Here is a 24,311-nt window from a genome sequence, read left to right as displayed (position 1 = left end):
TTACTGTTTCTTTAAACAAAAACACCACTTTAAATATAAACCCCTTTTTAGAATAATTAATCGTGGTAAAATCATTTAAACAAACTTCTCCCTGTGGATCGAACTGGTCAATTTACTTGCTAGTTACTACATGATCGCGTTTTAGTTGCCTGTAATATGTGTTAATTATTAAGCATATTGTCTACATTTTAAAGGTTACGTCTTGACACATCACTTATATTTCTGTTTATCTGTTTCCTGTGTAAAACGAAAACCGGCACCCATCACCTTGAACCAACACCTTTTAACACCAAACATGATCAAACCACCACCATAACTAATCTCATCAAACTTGAACTTTTCTGTGGTTGTTTGATAGAAACCCCAAGAACGATACTGTTACTAGCCGTTGCCTTGATTCTATTTTGTTAAAACAGCAAGGAGGACGATTATGAATGAATCAGGATAACACGATGAAACATTGAACAAATTCACAGTTTATTGTTTTGGTAATATTAGATGTATTGAATATTAATATACATCACCTTATTAAAGCATATGTGGGACAATGATAAATTTTTATGGCAGACAAGATTAGGTAGTGAATTGGATTATATTAGTGGGATGACTTGATTGGTAGGGTCTGTATATGAGAAATTGTAATGTGCAACTGTACGTTGATATAATTCGATTAAGCTGAAAACCGAACAGACTAAAATTTATCATGGGCCGCATGAATTAATTAATTTGGTCTCCTTTCTGAATTAATAAATTAATTCTCTTGCTTTGGGCTGAGATCCAAGTGTTCTTTGGGTTTTTAAATTAGGCCGACTGTTTGATCTAAATGATGAGTATAGATCATGATGAGTAAAGAATGGGATGGATGAAGATAATGAAGGATGATTATGATAATGATAATACTCATGATGATAATAATATAAACAATCATGATGTTGTGAAGCAATATGATAATCATAATGGTAATGATTATGAAATAATAGGAAGTATGATATTCGGGTTTAATATAATTCGTATCCAATATAAATTAGGAAATCACAAATGGAGTAATGGTTAAAGATATTATTGGGTTAGCGGGACGTCGCGGGTTCAAACCCGGACTTGGACATTTTTTTAAAGGGCTACTTCTTTAAGGTAGTTTACTTACGACTCATTATTATTATTATTATTATTATTATTATTATTATTATTATTATTATTATTATTATTATTATTATTATTATTATTATTATTATTATTATTATTATTATCATCATCGTTAACATTATTTTATCAAATAAATATTAGATACATAAAAATATATATTTGACACATAATATAATTATATTAGTATTACATAAGATTATAGAATGAAAATAATGACATTGATTATATAAATATTACCTATAACAAATTACTGATTTTTGATATAATACTAACTACTTGTATACGTATATTAATATAACTATATGTATAAATATTAATTATTTTACAAAATAAATATATGTAACACATAATTGAAGATATAATATATATCTTAAATAGAATTAAGTATGATTATTATATAATTAAAATACTTAAATAAATAGCACATAATTAATAAATGGAATTAGGTGATTATATATTTTAATATATATTACTGATATAGGTTCGTGAATCCGAGGCCAACCCTGTATTGTTCAGTTGTTCAATGTCGTCATATGTATTTTTACTACAAAATACATTATGGTGAGTTTCATTTGCTCCCTTTTTAATTGCTTTTGCAATATATATTTTTAGGCTGAGAATACATGCGCTGCTTTTATAAATGTTTACGAGATAGACACAAGTACTTAAAATATATTCTACGTTGAGTTGTACCACTGGCATATTTCCCTGTAGCTTGGTAACTACTATTTACATATGTATTGTAAACGCGAATCCTGTTGATAGATCTATCGGGCCTGACAACCCCAACCGGACTGGACGACCAGTATTCAACGGTTGCACAGTACTTCGTTTCAGTGACTACACTTGGTACAGTGTAGTGAGATTTCATAATAAAGGGAATATGCGACGTTGATTAAATGTTAAGTATGGTTACCAAGTGCTCAACCACTTAGAATATTTTTATTAAAACGTTTGTGTATATGAAATCTTGTGGTCTATTAAGATATTGAAATGATTGTTATGATAAACCTATGAACTCACCAACCTTTTGGTTGACACTTTAAAGCATATTTATTCTCAGGTATGAAAGAAATCTTCCGCTGTGCATTTGCTCATATTACATGGAGTCGTTCATGGCATATAGAGGTCAGAACCTCGCAATGGGACCAACTGTTGAAGACTTCTGTAATAACCCGATTTTTTTCGTCAACTTTTCGTTGAAAACTTAACAACCGGTACTTAAAATCTACAATTTTGTATGTTTTTTTTTTAAATATACTATTATTAATATTGATTAGATTTTTTTTTTTTTTTAAAAACACTAAGGTTAGTGAAAACGAGAAAAATATATTTTAAGACAACAAAAAGTATGATTATTAATTTTAATAATTATTATGTTATATAATAATTGAGTTTTGAAAAATCAATTTTATTAATTAGGATATTCTTAAACTAAACTCGAGAAAATTAGTTTAAACATTCATGTTTTCAGTATCAAATTTAAAAATATAATAAATAAGTATTTTATGAAACACACAAACCAAGTATGACGTCAAGAGTTTAAAAGGTTTCAAATAATATAGATATATATATATATATATATAATTTTTTTATAAATATAAAATTAACCAGTCATTGAATCATATTAAGATAAAATACATTGGATCTTAGCTAAAGGATAAAAATTTAATTATAACATGTGACTATACAGTAATACCCGTGTTTACCTAATTATTATACCCGTGATATATCTATTTACCTGTGACTACACATTAATACCAGTGTATATTAATTATTACATCTGTGATATCTATTATTGAGATAGAAATATACGCGTGACATATCTATCTATTTATAACCCTAATTCATTTCATCAAACACACACATACGTACATATTCTTCCCCTCCTCAAGAACACCCACTACTATTCATCATCATCATCAATCTTTCATCCTCAAGAACACCTTCAATAATCACTTGATCATAAAATCGTTTACATATTCGGACTCCTCTCGAAGAGCTCTACACATCTATACCAACAATTTCTTGATTAGGGTAAGTTTTAAAAACTCTAATTTTTGGGTTTTCATATTTTTGTTACATTTTAGGTTAGATATAGTGTCTAGTGCTCAAGTCCTTGTATGTATGCATGATAGTATTCGTTAATTTGATCGTTTGATGACTTTTTGATGAATCACGAATTTGTTTTGTGAGAGGTCATAAACTTGAACTTGTTGAATATATAATATTATGAGATAATCAGAATCCTCTTGAAAAACTAATAAGTTTGGGCTTTGGAATTTCGAATTTTCGTTACCGTATGCTCATGTTATGCTTAATTGAAGTTTTAACTCGTTTTTATGAATGATCACGTTTTTTATTAATATGATACTGATATGAACATGATATTTTTAGTTTATGAAATGTTTATATATGAAATCCTTGTGAAAAATTAATAAGTTTGCTCGAAAGAATCATCGAATTTCGTTAAGAATTGCTCTCGTTATGTTTATTTGAAGTTTTAACTTGTTTATGTTTAAATCCGAATTTTCTGGGCAAAATCCTTTATGATTTGGAATTTTATTTATTTACCATCTGTTAGAAAATTAAAAATCACTCAAGTTAGGCTAGGATATCATGTGAAACGGATACGTATTGCTCATGTTATGATTTATTGATTTCGGTTTAAAAATTCGTAATTGAAACTGAGAATCTGGAAAAGTATACTATATATTCAGGTCTTGAGAGGTATATAATTGTATTCCTTGCGAAAAAATATTTGGTTTTCATTTAGATATTGTCAAATTCTGATAAACGAGTCAAAATCTATCGTCAAATCAAAGTTACAATTTTATATTATTTAAAACCGAACAGAGCAGTTGTCTCGGGATGCGTCCGACCTGATCTCAGATTTCTGGGTTCACGGTTGCGTGGGTATCGAAAAATTAATAAGTTTGGACTCCAGAAACGCGTCATTTGGATACCTTTTGGATTTGATATGATTTTTCAAAGTTTATACATGTTATGTAAAAGTGCTGAAACGTTTCAGCATTATAGTCTGGTACGTTTTCAGTCACTGCGATCTTTTTGTTTATAGTTAGAGGCTGTGCTTCGAATATATTATAGTGTACTAAATTGCGGAGATTTTGGCATGTATTTCAAGTCAAACGGAGTTGAACTTATTTTTATAAAAATTCCAGAAGTTGACTGCATTGTTTAAACTAAATATTACGTGCAGTTGACTTTGTTTGACCAAATGAGTTTAACGGGTCAAAATGGGTAACGATCAGTGTAGACAAGTCCCATACGTCGATTTAAGTAAGTTTGAAGGTTGTAGTGTTTTAAAAATAAGTTTTGGCACGTTTTGGTTAAATTGGGTGTTTATGACTCATTTGGGTCATAAGGACCTATTTTGACCCATACACATAATTTCGGGAATTCGAGTTTACAAACACGTCAATAATGTCATTTTAAACTTGTGTTATGATAATGAAACATTCAGGTCTCCCGGATTGAATTTTGAGTCGTCAACACAAAATATTATTAGTTTTTGTAAAGTGACAAAAATGACTCTTGGACATACTTTGCGGACTCGTAAGTTGAAATCGGTTAAGTTTGGATAAAAAATATTATTTGTTATTGAAAGTATTCACGACAGGCTTTAAAACAATATATTATCTGTATGATATTGTCGAGCCTAAACTAGTCTAAAACGAGTACGAAAACTGGGCGCCGCTGCTGATCCATGCTATTAACAGCACCAAATTTCAGCATTTTATGTTTTGAGGGGCTGTTTTCGCAAGGTCATAACTTTCAAACCGTAACTCCGTTTTTGTCAAATAAACTGGCTATAGAAAGATGGTATGATATACTTTCCAATGGTCACGACCAAAGGTACTACATCAAAATTGATGGGACCAGAAATCAGCTGCAAAATACCAAAATATACATATATGTAAATAATAATTTTTGCTAAGTAAAAATGTATTACTTAAGATTGACCTATGTTTGACTATTTGACCCAACTTGAGTAATATTATGAGATTGTTGACTTGTGTTAACCATGTTGACTATGTTCGACTACGTTTGACTTACATTTGACTTACATTTGACTTACATTTGACTTACTTTGACTTGTGTTGACTTTTGTTGACTTTTGCTAAATTTTGCTAAATTTATGAGTCGGACTTGAGCAATAGGACTATACTTACCCTATGGACCGACCTAGCTTATTAGACACTTATTGACCAACATATATTCTCTAGGTTGAGGTCTACGGTTACTTGCATTCCGATTTTCGGTCACACCTCTGTGATTTATTTCTGAAGTTGTCAGGTGAGTTTCATTTGCTCCTTTTTATATATATTTTTGGGACTGAGAATACATGCGCTGTTTTTATAAATGTTTTACGAAATAGGCACAAGTACTAAAACTAATTCTACGTGGGTTTAAACCAGAAATATACCCTTAGCTTGGTAACATTAAACTACTTGTCTATGTACGGTAGGCGCGAATCCTAAAGATAGATCTATTGGGCCTGACAAACCCCATCCTGACTATGGGATGCTTTAGTACTTCGAGGTTATTTTAAACACACCTGATCTGGTGTACTTCAGAGGGTAAAACATGAACGTTAAGGCTTGTTACCGGGTGCCTACAACTTATAGAATACTTTTATACACTTGCGAGTGTACATATATTTATAGACGGAAATCTTGTGGTCTATTAAAATAATGAAAATGATTGTTTATGATAAACTAATGAACTCACCAACCTTTTGGTTGACACTTTTAGCATGTTTATTCTCAGGTTTTTCAAAAGTGCTTCCGCTGTCTGCTTGCTATTTGCTCAAGGTGCTGCATGGAGTCTTTTATGCCATATTTTCAAAAAGACATTGCATTCAAATATTATTGTTATAATCTGTTATTAAATAAATTGATGATTTAGTCATTTTGTATAAGTTGTCATATATATTTGGGATATGTCTATATTTTGGTAAACTTTCTATGTATAGAAAGTATTTAAAAAAAAAAAAATGAAAGCAATATTTTATCAAAACGTATCATATAGAGGTCGAAACCTCGCTGTGGGACCGTAGATAACGTACCGCGTCAATAGCGATTTTGGCGGGTCGTTACAAGTGGTATCAGAGCGTTGGTTCTAGGGAATTAGGTGCATTAATGTGTCTGACCTGGACCGTTAGGATACATTAGTGATCTAGTCTAGAACCGTGTCGTTACACTTATATGTGATTATGTGCATATTCTGATATTAATATAATATTATTATTACTATCGGTGAGAAAGTATTTCTCCCTTTGATTACAAGCCTTCTCATGCTCAAACGAGTTCATTTTCAACACCCGGTCATTGAAAAACCAGGAAGCGTCATTCAGGACTTTCGAAATTTCCGACATTCCTACGTGAGTTATTACTTATATATTTTTATAGATATCATATGTGTTATATTATGTGCTTATATGCTTCGATTCAGAAACTCCTGACATCTCGAATTGTAAATCGGAAGAAGTCTTATCCGACTCACGAAGATTCTCAATAGTTCCAAAGACATTCTTACGTCATTACCCTTTCAATATTATTAATTAAAATAAATATTATATTCTCGTACTATTTTTAGTACACCCCTTTTTGAAATCATTTTGATTTATAAATTCTGGAAAACGACACTTGTTTTATATCCATAAATATTTTAGAGTAATGTTGGAACGGAAGTATGAGTTAGTGTAATATAATTATGCTTGATCAACGTGGTTATATTACGGTAAGTCATGCAGAAGTTCTAATGGAACGTGATGGTGGTAATGCTTGATCAACCTTATCTTCACCACGTACCATGTTACATGACTCTGTTTTCTGTGCTGATATCTGAATATACCAAGACTCTATATGTGACATCATTTGAGTCACGTGTGGTTCCTTCTCATCTTTGTCATATCACACTTGCACTCCGAGCAGTTTATTCAAAGGTATTCGTATCAAAGGACTATGATCTCGTTTTACCTAACTTTCATATTTAACTACAAGATGCTCGATCTTTCTACGTCAAAACGAACATTCTATCCTCACTTGTTTCTTAAACGCCGTTTAATCACACCAACCAAAATTTCGGGACGAAATTTTCTTTAAGGGGTAGGTAATGTAATAACCCGATTTTTTTCGTCAACTTTTCGTTGAAAACTTAACAACCGGTACTTAAAATCTACAATTTTGTATGTTTTTTTTTTTAAATATACTATTATTAATATTGATTAGATTTTTTTTTTTTTTAAAAACACTAAGGTTAGTGAAAATGAGAAAAATATATTTTAAGACAACAAAAAGTATGATTATTAATTTTAATAATTATTATGTTATATAATAATTGAGTTTTGAAAAATCAATTTTATTAATTAGGATATTCTTAAACTAAACTCGAGAAAATTAGTTTAAACATTCATGTTTTCAGTATCAAATTTAAAAATATAATAAATAAGTATTTTATGAAACACACAAACCAGGTATGACGTCAAGAGTTTAAAAGGTTTCAAATAATATATATATATATATATATATATATATATATATATATATATATAATTTTTTTATAAATATAAAATTAACCAGTCATTGAATCATATTAAGATAAAATACATTGGATCTTAGCTAAAGGATAAAAATTTAATTATAACATGTGACTATACAGTAATACCCGTGTTTACCTAATTATTATACCCGTGATATATCTATTTACCTTTGACTACACATTAATACCCGTGTATATTAATTATTACATCTGTGATATCTATTATTGAGATAGAAATATACCCGTGACATATCTATCTATTTATAACCCTAATTCATTTCATCAAACACACACATACGTACATATTCTTCCCCTCCTCAAGAACACCCACTACTATTCATCATCATCATCAATCTTTCATCCTCAAGAACACCTTCAATAATCACTTGATCATAAAATCGTTTACATATTCGGACTCCTCTCGAAGAGCTCTACACATCTATACCAACAATTTCTTGATTAGGGTAAGTTTTAAAAACTCTAATTTTTGGGTTTTCATGTTTTTGTTACATTTTAGGTTAGATATAGTGTCTAGTGCTCAAGTCCTTGTATGTATGCATGATAGTATTCGTTAATTTGATCGTTTGATGACTTTTTGATGAATCACGAATTTGTTTTGTGAGAGGTCATAAACTTGAACTTGTTAAATATATAATATTATGAGATAATCAGAATCCTCTTGAAAAACTAATAAGTTTGGGCTTTGGAATTTCGAATTTTCGTTACCGTATGCTCATGTTATGCTTAATTGAAGTTTTAACTCGTTTTTATGAATGATCACGTTTTTTATTAATATGATACTGATATGAACATGATATTTTTAGTTTATGAAATGTTTATATATGAAATCCTTGTGAAAAATTAATAAGTTTGCTCGAAAGAATCATCGAATTTCGTTAAGAATTGCTCTCGTTATGTTTATTTGAAGTTTTAACTTGTTTATGTTTAAATCCGAATTTTCTGGGCAAAATCCTTTATGATTTGGAATTTTATTTATTTACCATCTGTTAGAAAATTAAAAATCACTCAAGTTAGGCTAGGATATCATGTGAAACGGATACGTATTGCTCATGTTATGATTTATTGATTTCGGTTTAAAAATTCGTAATTGAAACTGAGAATCTGGAAAAGTATACTATATATTCAGGTCTTGAGAGGTATATAATTGTATTCCTTGCGAAAAAATATTTGGTTTTCATTTAGATATTGTCAAATTCTGATAAACGAGTCAAAATCTATCGTCAAATCAAAGTTACAATTTTATATTATTTAAAACCAAACAGAGCAGTTGTCTCGGGATGCGTGCGACCTGATCTCAGATTTCTGGGTTCACGGTTGCGTGTGTATCGAAAAATTAATAAGTTTGGACTCCAGAAACGCGTCATTTGGATACCTTTTGGATTTGATATGATTTTTCAAAGTTTATACATGTTATGTAAAAGTGCTGAAACGTTTCAGCATTATAGTCTGGTACGTTTTCAGTCACTGCGATCTTTTTGTTTATAGTTAGAGGCTGTGCTTCGAATATATTATAGTGTACTAAATTGCGGAGATTTTGGCATGTATTTCAAGTCAAACGGAGTTGAACTTATTTTTATAAAAATTCCAGAAGTTGACTGCATTGTTTAAACTAAATATTACGTGCAGTTGACTTTGTTTGACCAAATGAGTTTAACGGGTCAAAATGGGTAACGATCAGTGTAGACAAGTCCCATACGTCGATTTAAGTAAGTTTGAAGGTTGTAGTGTTTTAAAAATAAGTTTTGGCACGTTTTGGTTAAATTGGGTGTTTATGACTCATTTGGGTCATAAGGACCTATTTTGACCCATACACATAATTTCGGGAATTCGAGTTTACAAACACGTCAATAATGTCATTTTAAACTTGTGTTATGATAATGAAACATTCAGGTCTCCCGGATTGAATTTTGAGTCGTCAACACAAAATATTATTAGTTTTTGTAAAGTGACAAAAATGACTCTTGGACATACTTTGCGGACTCGTAAGTTGAAATCGGTTAAGTTTGGATAAAAAAATATTATTTGTTATTGAAAGGATTCACGACAGGCTTTAAAACAATATATTATCTGTATGATATTGTCGAGCCTAAACTAGTCTAAAACGAGTACGAAAACTGGGCGCCGCTGCTGATCCATGCTATTAACAGCACCAAATTTCAGCATTTTATGTTTTGAGGGGCTGTTTTCGCAAGGTCATAACTTTCAAACCGTAACTCCGTTTTTGTCAAATAAACTGGCTATAGAAAGATGGTATGATATACTTTCCAATGGTCACGACCAAAGGTACTACATCAAAATTGATGGGACCAGAAATCAGCTGCAAAATACCAAAATATACATATATGTAAATAATAATTTTTGCTAAGTAAAAATGTATTACTTAAGATTGACCTATGTTTGACTATTTGACCCAACTTGAGTAATATTATGAGATTGTTGACTTGTGTTAACCATGTTGACTATGTTCGACTACGTTTGACTTACATTTGACTTACATTTGACTTACATTTGACTTACATTTGACTTACTTTGACTTGTGTTGACTTTTGTTGACTTTTGCTAAATTTTGCTAAATTTATGAGTCGGACTTGAGCAATAGGACTATACTTACCCTATGGACCGACCTAGCTTATTAGACACTTATTGACCAACATATATTCTCTAGGTTGAGGTCTACGGTTACTTGCATTCCGATTTTCGGTCACACCTCTGTGATTTATTTCTGAAGTTGTCAGGTGAGTTTCATTTGCTCCTTTTTATATATATTTTTGGGACTGAGAATACATGCGCTGTTTTTATAAATGTTTTACGAAATAGGCACAAGTACTAAAACTAATTCTACGTGGGTTTAAACCAGAAATATACCCTTAGCTTGGTAACATTAAACTACTTGTCTATGTACGGTAGGCGCGAATCCTAAAGATAGATCTATTGGGCCTGACAAACCCCATCCTGACTATGGGATGCTTTAGTACTTCGAGGTTATTTTAAACACACCTGATCTGGTGTACTTCAGAGGGTAAAACATGAACGTTAAGGCTTGTTACCGGGTGCCTACAACTTATAGAATACTTTTATACACTTGCGAGTGTACATATATTTATAGACGGAAATCTTGTGGTCTATTAAAATAATGAAAATGATTGTTTATGATAAACTAATGAACTCACCAACCTTTTGGTTGACACTTTTAGCATGTTTATTCTCAGGTTTTTCAAAAGTGCTTCCGCTGTCTGCTTGCTATTTGCTCAAGGTGCTGCATGGAGTCTTTTATGCCATATTTTCAAAAAGACATTGCATTCAAATATTATTGTTATAATCTGTTATTAAATAAATTGATGATTTAGTCATTTTGTATAAGTTGTCATATATATTTGGGATATGTCTATATTTTGGTAAACTTTCTATGTATAGAAAGTATTTAAAAAAAAAAAAATGAAAGCAATATTTTATCAAAACGTATCATATAGAGGTCGAAACCTCGCTGTGGGACCGTAGATAACGTACCGCGTCAATAGCGATTTTGGCGGGTCGTTACAACTTCGTCCAGATGGATTAGGACGGGTCACTACATATTATTACAATAACTATTATTTTGCAAACGAAAGAAATTTATATACAAATATACTGTTACATAATTATACTAATATCACTTAATATCATGATATAATATTATTGATATTGATATAACGTTAACTAAATTATATATAAAATAAGCATAATAATATATTATAAGTATTAATAAAAGTATATATAAATATTGATCTTAATACATAACTAAATATATATAAAGTTGCTCGATTACGATTATATGTTTTAATATATATATACAAATGATATAGGTTCGTGAATCCGAGGCCAACCCTGCATTGTTCAGTATCGTCGTATGCATATTTTTACTACAAAATATCGTATTGTGAGTTTCATTTGCTCCCTTTTTAAATGCTTTTACAATATATATTTTTGGGACTGAGAATACATGCGCTGCTTTTATAAATGTTTTACGAAATAGACACAAGTAATCGAAACTACATTCTATGGTTGGATTATCGAAATCGAATATGCCCCTTTTTAGCTTGGTAGCCTAAGAATTGGTGTTTATGATAATTGCCACCAATTGACGCGAATCCTAAAGATAGATCTATCGGGCCCAACGAGCCCCATCCGGGTTACGGATGCTTTAGTACTTCAAATTTATCATATCCGATGTGAGTCCCGGAATGATGGGGATATTCTATATGCATCTTGTTAAGGTCGGTTACCAGGTGTTCACCATATGAATGAATTTTAATTCGCGAGTTACGCTTGTCAATATATGAAATCTTGTGGTATATTAAAATGATGGAAATGAATGATTATGATAAACTAATGAACTCACCAACCTTTGGTTGACACTTGAAAGCATGTTTATTCTCAGGTTTGAAAGAAATCTTCCGCTGTGCATTTGCTCATTTTAGAGATATTACTTGAAGTCATTCATGGCATATTTCAAAAGACGTTCCATTCGAGTCGTTGATTTCAACAAGATTATTATGAAGTCATTGATAGTTTGATATATTATGAAATGGTATGCATGCCTGTCAACTTTCGATGTAAATAAAGTTTGTCTTTTAAAAATGAATGCAATGTTTGTAAAATGTATCATTTAGAGGTCAAATACCTCGCGATGTAATCATATGTTATTGTATTCGTCCTTATGGATTAGGACGGGTCGCTTCACTTATTGGCCATTTTCACGGCGTCTCTCACTTTTTTTTTTTAACCTACTTATTGGTCGGAGGTCCATTTGGAAGCAATCTCTCTGTTCATAGAATATTGAGAGGGCGTGTTTCACTATGAGTGGAAAAATGAGTTCTCTTTATTCTATGAGAGCACTCCCAACGGTTAGTCCTGGAGACCCGCCCAAACTCACCCAGGCTGGGCGCCGATGGCACCAAACCCGCCCAGGGTTCGCCCAGCACTCGCCCAGGCCCGATCGTCCAGCTCCATTACTATTCTGAGCATATTTGTGGGTGAAAAAAATGGGTGTTTTTGCCCGGTATTTGCCTCCAACGGCTCTTTTGCCTCTAACGGATCTCCAACGGCTACTTTCCCTTTTTTTTCTTCCTTTTTTAACTCTATTTAAATTCCATATCTCAACCCCATTTTACACACAACTTTCATATTACTTATCCATTTTTATTCATTTTTCTCACATCTTTCATAAAAAAATGAGTTCCAAAAAAACACCAAACAAAGGAAAAACGAAACAACGTCCGGTAGTTCAAGATCCAAATTCGGTTAGTCGAGATATGATGCAAATGTTACTCGATAACTCGCAACAAACTACCGGGTTTTCTCGTTTTGCAAATACTAATGCATTTGTGGGTATGTTCGAAAATGTCCATCAACAACAATCTCAAAATGTTCCGATCTACAATAACCAACAATCTCAAAATGTTCCACTCTTCCCGAACCAACTATCTCAAAATGTTCCAATCTACCCGAACCAACTATCTCAAAATATTCAAATCTACCCGAACCAACAACAAACGAAACAAACACCTTATTATCCAAGTCTCCGTGACGAATCGTCCGACGAAGAAGTTCCCGAAACACCACTCCAAAATGAACCCGAATCCGAACCCGAGCTCGATCCCGAAGCCGAACCCGAACGTGATCCGAAAGGAAAAGTGGTAGCAAAGAAAGTAAGGTGTCCGAAGACCGCGTGGACCGACTTGGAGACAAAAATTTTAGCCGAGCGTTTTGTATATGTTTTCGAACATTCGAGTGTCGAAAACGACCAAAGTTATACTTTATTTTGGGGAGAAGTCCGAAGACAATATAATTCGATTGTCCCGGTGAAAAGACGTCCGGATCAAATAAGTGGAAAATGGTCGAAAATGCAAAGGGATGTCAAGATATGGATCGGTATTTACAACAAATACGAGAGAATGTGGGAAAGTGGTTGTAATAATGACGACATTATGTCCGCGGCACGAATGGCTTTCAGAGCGCAAACAAAGGGACGACACTTTGCGTTTGAGGATGCGTGGCGAGTGTTAAGGAATTGCCCGAAGTTTTTAGAAGGCGAAAGTATTTCGAGTAGCAACAAACGAAAAGAACCCGATCATATACCAATTAATGATCAAACCGAGGGAAGTTCCAACCCAAACACAAGCATGCACCCCGACCCAACCCAAATGGAAAATTTGTTAAAGGATACCGACCCAATCCGACGCCCTCCAAGTCGAGCTAAAAGTCAAAGGGACTCTTACTCATCCGATGCCGCGAGTCGTATGTCTTCCGATGAAGTTCGCTTTAAAATTGCTCAATCGGTCCAAGCTTCACAAGATGTGGCGAATCAAACCATGAAAAAGCTACAAAATGATAGCAGCATGCGGACTATGTTTAAAGGGTTGAAGCTTCTTTCCAAACCGGTGTCACGAGATTTGCCTCCCGATGAATACGATATGCTAATGCTTGCTCGAGACAAAATTAAGAAAAAATATGCGAAGAAATTGCAAAACTTGGACGACGACGACGAGGAGTAGTTTGATTATTTAGCTTTCTAGTATTTTTTTTAATTGTCGTAATCTTTTAATTTTAAATTGTCGTAATGTTTTAAATTTTAATTATTGTATTTTTTTAAATTTTATTGAAATGGTAGTTTTATGTTTTTTATTTTAAATTTATCATATAAATATTAATAATGATTTGATAATATAAAATAATTCAAAAAGGAAATAAAAAAATGGAAGGAGGAGTGTCTTTGTTGGGAGTGTTTAGTCCTGGGAATGAAGTGAGATGGAGGTGCTGATGTGGCGCTGAATGGTTGGTTAGTCCTGGAAGACATCATGTCACCATTGGGAGCACTCTGATAGGAGAAGGATTATCTACATCTTACCTCCCTCGTACCCTACTTATATGAGATTGTGTTTTGTTGTTGTTGTGTAACAATTCTTCTTTAGTGTTTTTAAAACACTATATATTCTTATTTTATAAATATTACAGTTGCTTTTTATACTCTTAAAAGGTGTTTTTATTTAAGCCTTTGAGATGACCTTTTAATAGTTAATAGTACATGTCTTCACTTGTGACGTAAAACTGCCAACAAAATGAAACAAAGAGATATGGGTAAGAGAAGTATATGGATATGAAACTTGATGAGTATGAAGAAAATTGTTTAGGAGTGTGTTTCGTGATGAGTTTATGAGCGATTATAGAAATTTGTACGAGTTTAAAGCATGAGATGTCGTGATAGTTTATTTCAGTGTCCACTCAATATCTAAAAAGAATTTTGAAATTAACATTGATGAGAAAAGTTGAGATTTTGCTTGGTATCCATTTAATTATTTTATTCATTTTTAATACTATTATTATTATTTAATTAATTTACGATAAAAAAAATTAAAATCATTTTGTTTTATAAATAATTCAAATTACTATTTTATTTTATAATTAAGATAAATTAAATAAAAAAATAAATTACGTTTTGGCCCAGATAATTTAACTCATTTTATAAGTCCATTTTATTTTAATCAAACCCTAAGTATTTAACTCTTTTTGGTGACACTTTCTTTGTGTTCATCCCGTCTTCTTCCTTAAACTTGCAATTTGAAAAGTTTTGCACACACAAAATCACCACATAAAAAACATAAAATGAGAGAAAAAAGGAAGAAAATAAAAAAAGAGAAGAAATCAATGTCGATTTTGGTTGGGGGATGCTGGAGCGGTGTCGATTTGATCGTCGATTTCGGCGTCGGTTTTGATTGTGAAATCGACAATCGACGCCTCGTGTTCTTATAGGAATTTGAACTTATAATTTTGATAAGTTTTTATCATAAGCGTTATTAGGTAGTAGATAGAAATTAAAACTTATTGAAACAATAAGCTTTTGAAAAATAAATTGGCGCAATTATCTTAGAAAAATATTAGAACTAATGAAATGTAAAATTACGAAAAGAAAAAAAAACTATTCATTTTACATAATATTATTGTTGTTCTTTTAGTCAACTTAAATTTATAAACACGGTTCTAGCTCCAGTTACTTTATTAAATACGTTGTAAATAATAATAAGCTACAACCACAATCATAACCAAAAAAACAACTCCAACTCCAGCTATATGCTACAACTTGGTTCGCCCAAACGCACGTTATGTATGGAATTACATGGATAGAGTAAATTTCAACAAAAAATACAATACCATTTTTGTTTTGCCATCATACTATTTATTTATTTTTTCCACAATGACAAATTAACGTATAACCTATCATAATTGGCTACTAGGCAGTTAATACAATACAAATACAAATATAGTATACACAAAAATTGATATTGATAAATAGACAAAATTGCTGAAATGGTCCCTGTAGTTTGTACTAAAATGCTGATTTAGTCTCTGTGCTTTTTTTTGACGGATTTTATCCCAGTGGATTTAGTCCCTCTGACCGACGGCCGTCAAAAAAGGCCGTTAACTCCAATCATGTGCCAGACATGTGAGGGTATTTTTGTCAGTTTCTTTCCTTTATTAGCAAAATTGCTGAAATGGTCCCTGTGGTTTGTACCAAAATTGTTGAATTGATCCTTGTGGTTTGTTCGAAAATGCTGGTTTCATCCCTACATCCATTTTATCGTTTCCAATCATATTTGTGATCATAAACATAAGCCATACGAATCAGTGATTTCGACATTTTATCGTTTCCAATCATATTTGTGATCATAAACATAAGCCATACGAATCAGTGATTTCGACATTTTATCGTTTCCAGTCATATTTGACATTCAACTTAATTAATCAACAACTTAAAATTCAGTGATTTCCTGATCGAGTTCATCGCTAATCGAAAAGAAGAACGACTTGGTCTGCGGAACAATTAAGTGTATTTCAGACCAAATTCAACTCATTTTCTGGATATCTATCAATCATTGAAGCTTCGTGATGCTTCAAATCATGTTAAATTGATTGTCGAGTACTCGAATGATGATTCTAAGCAACTTTGTTTCAGATATCTTCACCTGAAAACATTCATATTTTAAATTTGGATTTTGTATTCATATGAAGCTTTTCGAGATATTCAATCAATGGATGTAGGGATGAAACCAGCATTTTTGAACAAACCACAGGGACCATTTCAGCAATTTTGGTACAAACCACAGGGACCATTTCAGCAATTTTGTCAATAAAGGAAAGGAACTGACGAAAATACCCTCACATGTCTGGCACATTACTGGAGTTAACGGCCTTTTTTGACGGCCGTCAGTCAGGGGGACTAAATTAGCAACTTTTACAAACCACTGGGACCAAATCCATAAAAAAAAACACATGGATTAAATCAGCATTTTAGTACAAATCACAAAGACCATTTCAGCAATTTTGTCTGATAAATAACATAAAATTTGTGAGCTTTGAACAGACCAAGTTGTTTGTTCAATACATACAGATTTTAAACTGCAAAACTTAATTGAGTCCAAATCCATGACCTTTTTGGGTCAATTACCTTTCATCTTCAGTTGTTTTGCATCCCTAATATCAGTCTCTGTATGAATCTCATAAAAGCTACTAAAAACTTGATAAAATAAATAATATTAAACATTCTCAACAAGTCCAGAAGACTGTACAAAGACAGACCTGAATCTTAAAATAAAAGAAATGAAAACACAAGTTTTGTTCCACTTGTTATTCATACACAACCACAAAAGAATACTAGTTCACAACAACATCAACTAACCCAAACTTCTTTAATCAATGTTTTACTTTCAATAGGCACAAAAACATCTATTTCTCTCTTATCATTCACAAATAAGACTACCGCAAGGGCTAATGAGTAATTCAACACTAGTATATATAGTCGGTATCTCCTCTTTTCAACGCTTTTTTTAATAAATCTTGTCATACGAAGAATTCTACCTTCTGGCTTCGTTCAAAGTCTTACCCTCAAAAAACTCTCCAAGCATCCGGTCAAGATCCTCAGCTGTATACCTGATGTACTTGTGAGGATTCTTCCCATTCTCAACAAGCGCCCTGTAACACAACACCGTAAACAACTTATCGCTATCCACCTACAAATACATTTTTATCTACACTCCCAACGTAAGCAATACAAAGTGCCAAAATCTCCGTAAGTGGTAATAACCTAGGTATGGGATGAATGGGTCCACCATTCCAGTTGGAATAAAACTTGTCAAAAATATTGATTTTTTCATATATAAATAGCGTTTTTAATATATTAACCATGTATTATATCAATAATAATACTAGGAGTAAAATTTTTTTAATAGAATGACCTAAGAGATTTTATGCATCAAAAATACACTTTGTTTGACTTTTTTTCCAATTCTCTTTCTTCTTAGCTATTGTATTAGTTTAGGCAAAAATTACACGGCGCGTCCCTGTGGTTTGTATGAAATTGCACTCCGAGTCCGCGAACTTTTTTTGGCACTCCGAGTCCTGATGGTTTCATTTTTTGCAAGGTTAGTCCCTCTCTTCGTAAATTTTAGGGTCTCGGAGTGCCAAAAAACTGAAACCACAGGGACTCGGAATGCAATTTCATACAAATCTCAGGGATGGGCCGTGAAAAAAATTATACCATGAGGACTAGGAGTGCAAAAAAAAAAGTTCAAGGACTCGGAATGCAATTTCATGAAAACCACAGGGAGGACGGGCTGTGTAGTTTTGTCTTTAGATTAAAAATAATGTTGCCTGTTTGAATATAACATAACCCAAAACACCCCATTCATTAAGTAAATTTTAGGTAAACAAAAATAATAAGGAAAGCATACCCAAAACGTTTGATGAAGGATCTGTAAGCAGGCAACAAGACTTCAGCAACTGCAAGCCTTAATGATTCTCTTAGCTCCGTATCAGGAACAGTCCACTGAGATTGCCTTTGATGAAGCTCCTCAAACTGCCCATTGAAGATCTTCAACCTAATACCACATATCAACTCAAATTATTAAGATCCTTTATATAAATGTATTTATATATACATACATTCTGATAGATACTCCGTATAATTTAATTTGTGCAGTGAAATAACAAACCTATCTTTTACAAGTGCTCGAGAGGCTCCACTACTATTTCCTCCATCACCACCCCCAACTGAACCACCACCAGATGAAGACAAACCTTGTATTGACAAACATTGCAGAATCTGTTCAAGAAAACAACACAAACCATTCAATTTTTTTGCTTATATACAATACGCTAAATTACACCAAAACAAAGTTCTACTGTATGTACTAACTTCTCAAAACATGAGAGTCTATGGCATCACATTGGAAGCCACATTGTTATATTTTCATCGGTTAATAAACAATTTATTAGAGAGTATAATATATCCAATAGAGATATATTTTTTAGTTTAATATATACAATAGCAACAATGATAATGACTTGGTGCAGCTTACTCTTTACCCTATATAATAAAAATGTTAAACATACCTAATTAAATGTTTGAAAATTATTATACCTTTGCCCAAGCTATCCTCTTGTACTGATTAGCATGTTGTTGCACAACCCTTCTGTGTCTTTGCACCCAATCATCCCCTAACAAATCTTTCGCTTCAGACCTATGCCAAAAATAAAAATAAAACATAATTATTATATAAACACCGCATGATTTGCTTATTCAAGGCAAGGTATTTAAATTCAGACCTGCGTACGGATCTGACCATATAATGAATATTATTCATAAGAAACAAGTTGGTTAACGCAGGGTCTTTGTACTGCTTTGATTTTCCTTCCAAATTGATCTGAAGGGCTTGCATGATTCGCATTGTTACCGATGCTAGCTGCGAATTTGAGTCCTCCCCATTTTCAAATTCTTGAAATAACTGCTTGAGGGTTGTTTGGTAACTGTATTATATACAAAGAGGTCAGATTTAAAAACTCAATAGTTTAATGTAGTGGATATTATAAAGAGTGTACATATACATAATATATAGTGTTTGGTTAACTTACTCGAACAGAAATTTTACGTAGTTGATGACATAGCTTGTGAGTGGATGAACAGTTCCGTCTGACACGGCTGTTTTTGTTGCGTCTTTTTCTACAGCTTCTTCAAAGTCCCCGAATGTTTCTTGAGCCGTTTGGGCAAGTCGTTTTGTTAAGCCAAGAGCAGACTCTCTAATATCTTTGCAAGCTTTACCTCTGAAAATTGATTCAATCTGCAATAATTAATGTGTAAGAGCTAATTGGAACATTTATTGGATGTGACACAATCATTCACATTCAATTATGTACAGAGTAGTAGCTAATGAGGTACAAATTAAGTTAGATTCATAACTAAAATTTAAAGTATCAATGTTTCTAGTCATTCATCCATAAAATATTTAACAATCTGAAGTTTTAGTAAAGTAATTTGGGTCTACCTGATCTATTTAGATATATTATTTCCTTAAACGACAATTTATCCCGCATATAAGCAGAGTAATGAACCTACCATAAAAAATAAATAAATAAAAAAAAAACAGATATAAATAAGTTGATCTATTTGACAATTTTTCACTGGTTGTCATCTAATAGATAACCTTAAAGTCTTTATAAAAAAAGTATCTCGAACATGACTGTCAGTTACTTATAATCCACGTATCAAATTAAAAAAACCAAATTAGTGAACACCATTAACAGTTTATACCAATATATACAGATAATATATAACCTTCGAGAAACGGAAATATACAAAATTATGTTTTAAAATTCATCATTTCCTTCCTAAGAGGTTTCTAATATCATCAGTGTTGCAAAAGTCGGCCGTCTCGGCCGACTAGTCGTTTTGGTGACTAGTCCGTCCGGTTTAACCCAAAAACGTCTAATTAGTCGGTCAACTCTAAAAGGTCGGGTCAAAGCTTGTCCAACTCGGGCTGAGTGAGGTGTAGTCGGTCAAAGACAATATTGGTCAAAGTTGGGCTAAAATTATAATGTTTTTTAAGTTTAAAGTTTGTGCCCTATATTTATGTTTGAAATATTTATATTTGATATATTTATATGTAATATATAAGTTTGATATATTTATCACGAAACGTCAACGTTGGTCAACGTCCGACTCATCCCGACTCAATCACATGACTCGTCTACGTCTTGAGACTTTTCCAACCTTGAATATCATACAGTTAACATGAAATGAACTGAGAAGATAAGTACTTATTTCAGATCATGAAATTACAACTGTTAGTTCAAATCATCAACATTTGCTTCAATTCTCGTATTTATATTTTCTATTCAACAAGCCATTTGGTTTGATAACCAATCTAGTCCACATAACATCATTATAATAATTTTTTATCGTAAAGTACGAAAATAATAATTATACCTCAGAATGCAGTTCACGCATTATCTCATACATGTCCAGAAGCACGAATAACTTCTCAGGTGATCTTTTGCTTTTAGCAATTGCATCTCCAAAACTAAGCAGCATCGCAACACTGCCAGCTGTAACTTCAGCGAAACATTGATCTTTGAGGGACTCGATGCCTTCAAACATCTGATCACAAACCTTTCTTTCCGCAGTAAATAGTAACTTCACCTGTTTTAACCGATATACTTAGATCCTTCCTAAACCACGTTACAGATAATTCCTTACTAAAATTAACAAAATAGGTAACACTTTAAACCAGTAGTCTCTGATTATTTAAGTTTTGTAAATAACTGAAGTTTTGGCTATGATTACACTATTACCATATGGTTAAACTAACGAACATCCGAATACACTTACGAAGACTATCTAGCCATTTGACATTCATAATTAATAGTGTTGCAGAACTCGGAATTACGCGGCTAGCACTCGGTTTTTGCAACTCGGGGAGTATTCGGCGAAAATCGGTCAAAGCTCGGTCAAAATCGGTCAAACCCGGCCAAAACTCGGGATTACTCGGAAAATCAGTCAAAATTTGGGGAAAATTCGGGATTACTCGAAAAATCGGTCAAAAATTCGTCAAAATAGGTCAAAACTAGGTCAAAATCGGTCAAAGTCAAACTTGGTCAACATCCGAGTGCTCCACGACGAGTTGCCGAGGTACTCCCTAAAAAGTCCTGACCGAGTACTCCTCGAGTAGCGATTTTTGCAACCTTGATATATATAGTTTAACAAGATGGTATGTTACCATGAAACCTAACCTAAATCAGCCTATTTAGTATTTACACCTAAATTGGTCAAAATTAACGCCTATTATTAGTCAACTTACTGCGATACGCATGAAATGAATCCAAGTTCCGATTTTTAGTTCCAACACCTCCCACTGCATCTTTTGGACATCATCTTTGCTAAGCTTCTCCACTCCCAATTTTTGAAGGGTTTCTTCTAAAACTGTACACCGTGTATCCCTAATTAATAAAAAAGTCAGAAATAACTTTATTTTCTTATATACAAATGATCAATCGGCTACTTTTTATTAATAACTAGAATATCAATTGCAACACGAAAATATGTGTTTTGATGAATTATATAAAAAATAACACTATAATAAGTATTTTACCTGTAAATAACGAGGCATTGTTGTGTGTGACCAGCTTGCACCATGTGTTGGGCTAAATCATGAAGCAACGGGAGAACACGTGGCGGTATGAGTATCAACGGCGCGAAAACGGCATTTTCGGCAGTGATGTGACCCGTATGATTACTGGACGGATTCTTTGAATCTGGTGACCCGGATGATGGCCTTAGTGAATTCGGGAGGCATTCATACAGCCGATCGGGCTCCACAGATTTACTAAATGTTATGCAAATGAAATATATTTATACAAACTACCAAAAATGTTTTGCAAGAGCTCGCAAGCTTGTATGAAAGGGTGAAGATAAATTAGAAAGAACCTGTATGATGATAAAAGTTGCTTAAACTCCTGTTCGAGCTTTGATATAGCCTTAGAAAGTAAGTTACTTGCATGGTTGATAACTCCATCACTACTTCTAAAACTTTTATTGTTGGTGAAAAACACGATATTGCTTCTTAGTTGCTCGATAGCTTCCAGATAACTTTCGAGGTCCTCATGTGGCCCTTTAAGTATTTTAGCCTCGGCCTATATATATACATTCAAGACCATGAACGTTCAATCAACTACATAAAGTACGATTTACAAACAAATGGTAACATTAAAAGCCAAGTAAATTTTATAAGATTCTTTCAGCATGAGTATATGCATCCAGAAAAAAAGAACGGAAGCAAACTGAAACGTCAAATTCTAATAATTAATAAGCAACACATTCTCGACGCGTTCAACTAAATGTACATAGCAGCACTTCTAGGTAACTAATCAATACATATGACTTGTGTTAACTTCCAAAAGTTGCATTGTATAAAATATAAAATTCCATGAAAACATAAAATCATTCTCAACGAGTTCATAAGGAGTGATCCAAATTTTTTTTCATCAGGTCGGGGTAGACAATGTTCATGTTTTTAAAGCATACTCCCCTTCTATAAGATATTAGATATAGAAAGATGACCAAGATTTCATGATCCGCTGCCGAATTTATTCCAAGAGAGCTCGGATTGAATAAAGCTCATTTTGACTAGTCTAAAAAAAGCATAATGACTACTTCGTAAATAATAGTAAGAACTAACCTCACGAGAAAGATCAAATCTGTCCAATATAACATCAGCAGCCTTTAAAGTACGGTCGATGTTCTCATGAGCTCGGCGTATAGCATGTGTCCTAATCTAAAAGAAAATCCACACAAGTTGAGTAAGTTACCATAAACTGCATATCCAACTACTCCCTCTGTCACATGATAATCGCCATGTTTAACCCCAAATACGTTCCATAGAATTAAACCGGTTATCTAACTACTAGTCAAATTTCTTAACTAACCTTAAAAAAAATGGCGAAAACCTAACAGCCCAAATAAGTAGCATAAGCTAAATTGTAATTATGCAAATAAACAAATAAGTTACTTATGAAAATTTTATCAATAAAGAAAGTGTAGCACAACAATTACATTTATTTGTACTCCAAATTGATCAAGTAACCATATATAAGTTCCTAATTTTCCGATACCAACAACAATCATGAAATTCCATATCTTACAGTTAACTTTCAAAAAACTAACATATGCTATAATGTACAAAACAACTTAAAATCACAAGATCAAAATAAATTGTCAATAAAAGTAAGCAGATCCGTACACTAACTGAAAAACCTATATCCAAAATTCCAACACTAGAGATTTTAAATTTCCTAACTTTTAACAAAACCCATAACAATCAACGCAAGTAGGCACCGACCCAGATCAAAGTAAATAAATAAATAAATAAATAAATAAATAAATAAATAACCTGAGTAGGGCGCATGGCGGTTTCAAGGGCAGAAAGACGGTGGTCAAAAGAACCCAAAATAGAAACCATATTGTCTGTAATTGATTGACTCTTTTGTAATGATTCTCTCATTTTTGCTGCTTTTTCACTCAGATTATCGATACCCATAAGCGCTGTTGTTCGAACTGGAACCCCCATCTGTATCTATTTTTCAAGAATCGGTGAATTTTGACAAGGAAATTGTTCAGAGGGTTTGAAGGTTAGTTGACTATTATTGATCTGTTGAATGATTGATTGATTAATTCTCTATTTGACAGGGTGTGTATGGAAAATGTGAATTTTCGGTGTTTA

General features: G+C 32.6%; 1 protein-coding gene across 1 annotated transcript; it reads right to left on the bottom strand.

Annotated features, from left to right (window-relative positions):
• Positions 1-17,352: 17,352 nt before the first annotated feature.
• On the bottom strand, positions 17,353-24,311 carry LOC139893723 (exocyst complex component EXO70A1-like). Its single transcript, XM_071876899.1, has 12 exons — positions 23,982-24,311; positions 23,271-23,366; positions 22,520-22,725; positions 22,185-22,418; positions 21,894-22,032; positions 21,023-21,235; positions 19,672-19,877; positions 19,366-19,566; positions 19,181-19,280; positions 18,753-18,862; positions 18,492-18,638; positions 17,353-17,733 (listed from the first exon to the last, which is right to left on the bottom strand). Exons 1-12 carry the CDS (start codon positions 24,156-24,158, stop codon positions 17,616-17,618), a joined length of 1,947 nt encoding a protein of 648 aa, XP_071733000.1. The 5' UTR covers positions 24,159-24,311; the 3' UTR covers positions 17,353-17,615.

Source organism: Rutidosis leptorrhynchoides, chromosome 2 (genome assembly GCF_046630445.1).
Source record: "Rutidosis leptorrhynchoides isolate AG116_Rl617_1_P2 chromosome 2, CSIRO_AGI_Rlap_v1, whole genome shotgun sequence".
In the NCBI taxonomy this organism is placed as follows: domain Eukaryota; kingdom Viridiplantae; phylum Streptophyta; class Magnoliopsida; order Asterales; family Asteraceae; genus Rutidosis; species Rutidosis leptorrhynchoides.
Note: the sequence above shows the minus strand (reverse complement) of the source record. Positions and strands in the feature narration are given on the sequence as shown.

Bases quoted from the DNA above. Each gene is read 5' to 3' on its own strand.
- LOC139893723 (XM_071876899.1), bottom strand. From the start codon at position 24,158: ATGGGGGTTCCAGTTCGAACAACAGCGCTTATGGGTATCGATAATCTG. The intron at 19,567-19,671 runs GTAAGTTAACCA...TATATAATACAG, and splicing joins TACGTAAAATTTCTGTTCGA to TTACCAAACAACCCTCAAGC. The intron at 17,734-18,491 runs GTATGCTTTCCT...GTTGTGTTACAG, and splicing joins TCCTTCATCAAACGTTTTGG to GGCGCTTGTTGAGAATGGGA.